This window comes from Lates calcarifer, unplaced genomic scaffold, assembly GCF_001640805.2.
Source record: "Lates calcarifer isolate ASB-BC8 unplaced genomic scaffold, TLL_Latcal_v3 _unitig_327_quiver_877, whole genome shotgun sequence".
In the NCBI taxonomy this organism is placed as follows: Eukaryota; Metazoa; Chordata; class Actinopteri; family Centropomidae; genus Lates; species Lates calcarifer.
Window position 1 is genome coordinate 59,922 of NW_026116468.1, and position 3,085 is coordinate 63,006.

Sequence of the window (3,085 nt, forward strand, 5' to 3'; positions counted from 1 at the left end):
AACTGTCTTTATAATGTCAGGGTTCCTCTGAAGGTATAACACAGTGACAAAAGTCAGCACGATACCAATGCCAACATACTGTACATATAATTAAACATAATACACAAGAATAATGTTTAACTGTCAGAGGACTGGACTTCTATGTACACTGTCATGTTTACCGTAGAATATGTGTAAAGCTACTGTGGGTGTGATACTGATGGGATGACAAATAAATAATGCACCACTTTCAAGAACATTTCATGTGTCATGTCTACGCATCTTAGGCTTTTCATGTGTCATTTAATGTCATTTTGGTGAAGGGGTAGAGTCGGGGGGAGGGGCAGGGTTCGGGGTGAGTCAGCAGAGAAATGATGTGATGTGGAGTGACACATAAAAAGCAAAAATTTGTAGCAATAATGCACAAAATGACTTGAGGAAAGTAGAAAAGTGGTATGTTATTCATACACTATTTGGTGTAAAGGTGCGATTCTGTAGGTGGAGGATCTAGACGATGCCAAACTGGGCCAGGTCACTCAGCTCCATGTCACCGAACGCCTCCCAGGGGCAGACCACTGCAGAGTCTGCAGGAGAGGAAGACATAGTCACAAATGGGTTAAACAGAGTAATCTAAATCTCTAAAGAGCTGTTACTTTATTTGTATTTCATCTTTATTATCTATGTATGTTTAATCAGGCTGAAAGCTCAATTTATAAAAATAGTGAAGAAAAAAACATTCATACCTCCAAGACCATCCATCCCTGGTACATCATTGTCAAACCTGTGGTAAATAAACATATTTGTGTTATATATTCATGTGCTACCACAGTCTTGTATATTTTATCATAGTCTTGCAGATCTTCCTGTGGTTGTTACCAAATGAGTGAGTGTGTCTCACCCCTTCTGTCCAGCTTTAGGAGCCTTGCTCTTGAACTGCCTGGTCTCCTTCTGCTTGAACTTGGGAGGAGCGGCCTTGGAGCCTTCTGCTGCTGCAGCGTTCATTTCTGCCGGATAAAAAACACAGACAGTAGAGATGGTTTGGCATCTAGGTTAAGAAGGTTTCAGTAAGCTACACCACAGTCCTAAAACACAACACAAATAGGCAGGAGGCACAAGGAGAAAGAGTCATAACATTTACTGTGTAACTGATTGTTGAGGCAGTGTGCTATAGCAGCTCAGATTGGTCTGACATTACTTCATAAGTTTGTTTCAAAATCTTTCTTTCTCTTTGTTTCTCTCGCCAAGTCACATGCAGCGGGGCAGACCAAATAGGCAGTGTTTAAAGCCAGCTCATCATTTAATTAGAGACACAAAATGCTGTGTGAATGATTGTTAAAGTGTCTCAACTCATTCATCACATTTTTGTGCAAATGATCTGATCTGAAGCCAGAGTTAAATCAGCTATGGTTGGGTATAACACTGCTGTCTTCTTTTTACCTATGACTCTACTTGGCTTCTACTTTTGACTTCATGCTGCTTACCCAGAGGTGAGGCCCACTGCACGTGCCTACCAGCCATTAACAAACTGCAAGACAAACGGATCCATAAGCACATACAGATCTCTCTCCTTTTGTAGATGATGTGACCTTTTAATCATAAACATGACTTGCTTTTCTCACAGTGCTGATTTTTTTAAAATAATCTGAGAAGATGTAACAGGCTTTTGAAGATGGTCAGAAAGTTAATTCCAGTAACAAAGTGATATTATCCATTGAAAAAGAGCTTCCTTCATAAAAAAAAAATGAATTTGATGTAGAGGTTAATCAGATTCTCACTGTTCCTATAACATCACAGAAAACATGTCCACAAAGAATTTAAAAAAAATAAAAAATCCTCTTACCGTAACCAAGAGTGTGTGGACTCGTCCAGAGAAGAGTGCTCAGTCTGAAAAGTTCTCTGTCTTCACTCCCACCATTTATATGCCACTGAGTCTCTGATATAATCCAGTCATTCATAAAGCCTGTCCTGGGAGTGGGTGTATTTTGAGACAGCCTTATGGATAAGCCTGCTCAGGTGATCACAGACGTGGTGGTTGTCACAGTTTTTTTTATACATTATGTAAGTTTACATGTTACACAAAAACAATCAGTCATAGTCATTAAAATATATAAATAGATGCAATTTAAAAACAAATATCAATAATTAAACTGCTTTTTTTTCCCTCTCCATATAATCTGCACTGATGCTTTAGAATCAGAATAGACTTTATTGCCAAGTAAGTTTGCACATACAAGGAATTTGTCTTGGTATATTGGTGCTAAGGATAGTTATAATAAAAGAAGAGAGTAAAGAGCAAGAAGCAAGAACTATATTTACAGGGAACATAAATATACATAATTAAAAAGTAAAGTGTAAAGTATAAAGTGTAAAATGTAGAGTGACATGGCATTGTACGGTAATTTGAGTCCAATGGATTTAATCATTCTCATGAGAGATTCTGTCAACACTACAAAGTTAGAGCAGTAGAGTTTCTTTCATTTTTTACATTTTAGTTTACCAATGAAACCTGAGAATAATTGGTCCTGATCCAAGATGTTCTCTGTTCTAAGAGACCAGCAAAAAACACCAGCAATGCATGTCAACATGATAAAGGCAAGCCGATGACGATGTTGTCATCTCAAGACTGTTCAGCTGCTCCACTGAATGTTACAGCCTGACATAAATGTGATCTTTTGAATTTTGGGGAGTTTAAGACAGAGTTCTGTTGGTTTGAACTATTGATGTTTGACTACACAGTGTGAGTAAACTGAAAGAGACTGCATGTTATAAAAATGCTCTTACGTGTGTTTCTCTGTGGGTCATTTTGGGACAATGACTGATGGTTACTTGGACCATTGCGTTAGTCAGTCTCGGATGCTGCTCATAGGATCATGAGTTGAACACAGTTCACACCAGTTTAGCACATGTTCTTTGTTATGCAAAGATCTTATGACCCTACCCACCAACCTCAAATTACAGTGTGAGAGATTATTACCTGTAATCCTTTATTTTCTCACCATGGTGTCTCTTGTGCAGCCCTAATCTGTTCTGCAGCGAATTAATGTGTTAGTGTCAACTTAATATTTGATTATCAGTTACAAATAAAACCACCAGGACAACAAACTAT

At 38.2% G+C, this 3,085-nt stretch overlaps 1 protein-coding gene across 1 annotated transcript; it reads right to left on the reverse strand.

Annotated features, from left to right (window-relative positions):
- Positions 1-486: 486 nt before the first annotated feature.
- Positions 487-981, reverse strand: LOC108894405 (retinal cone rhodopsin-sensitive cGMP 3',5'-cyclic phosphodiesterase subunit gamma-like). The gene is made up of 3 exons (XM_018693061.2): positions 878-981; positions 723-760; positions 487-563 (listed from the first exon to the last, which is right to left on the reverse strand). The coding sequence occupies exons 1-3, from the start codon at positions 979-981 to the stop codon at positions 487-489; spliced, it is 219 nt and encodes a 72-aa protein (XP_018548577.1).
- Between the last annotated feature and the right edge of the window lie 2,104 nt (positions 982-3,085).

Coding starts and splice junctions, on each gene's coding strand:
- LOC108894405 (XM_018693061.2), bottom strand. CDS start 981: ATGAACGCTGCAGCAGCAGAAGGCTCCAAGGCCGCTCCTCCCAAGTTC. Junction 761..877: donor CCTAAAGCTGGACAGAAGGG/GTGAGACACACT, acceptor TATTTACCACAG/GTTTGACAATGATGTACCAG. Junction 564..722: donor AGGGATGGATGGTCTTGGAG/GTATGAATGTTT, acceptor CCTCTCCTGCAG/ACTCTGCAGTGGTCTGCCCC.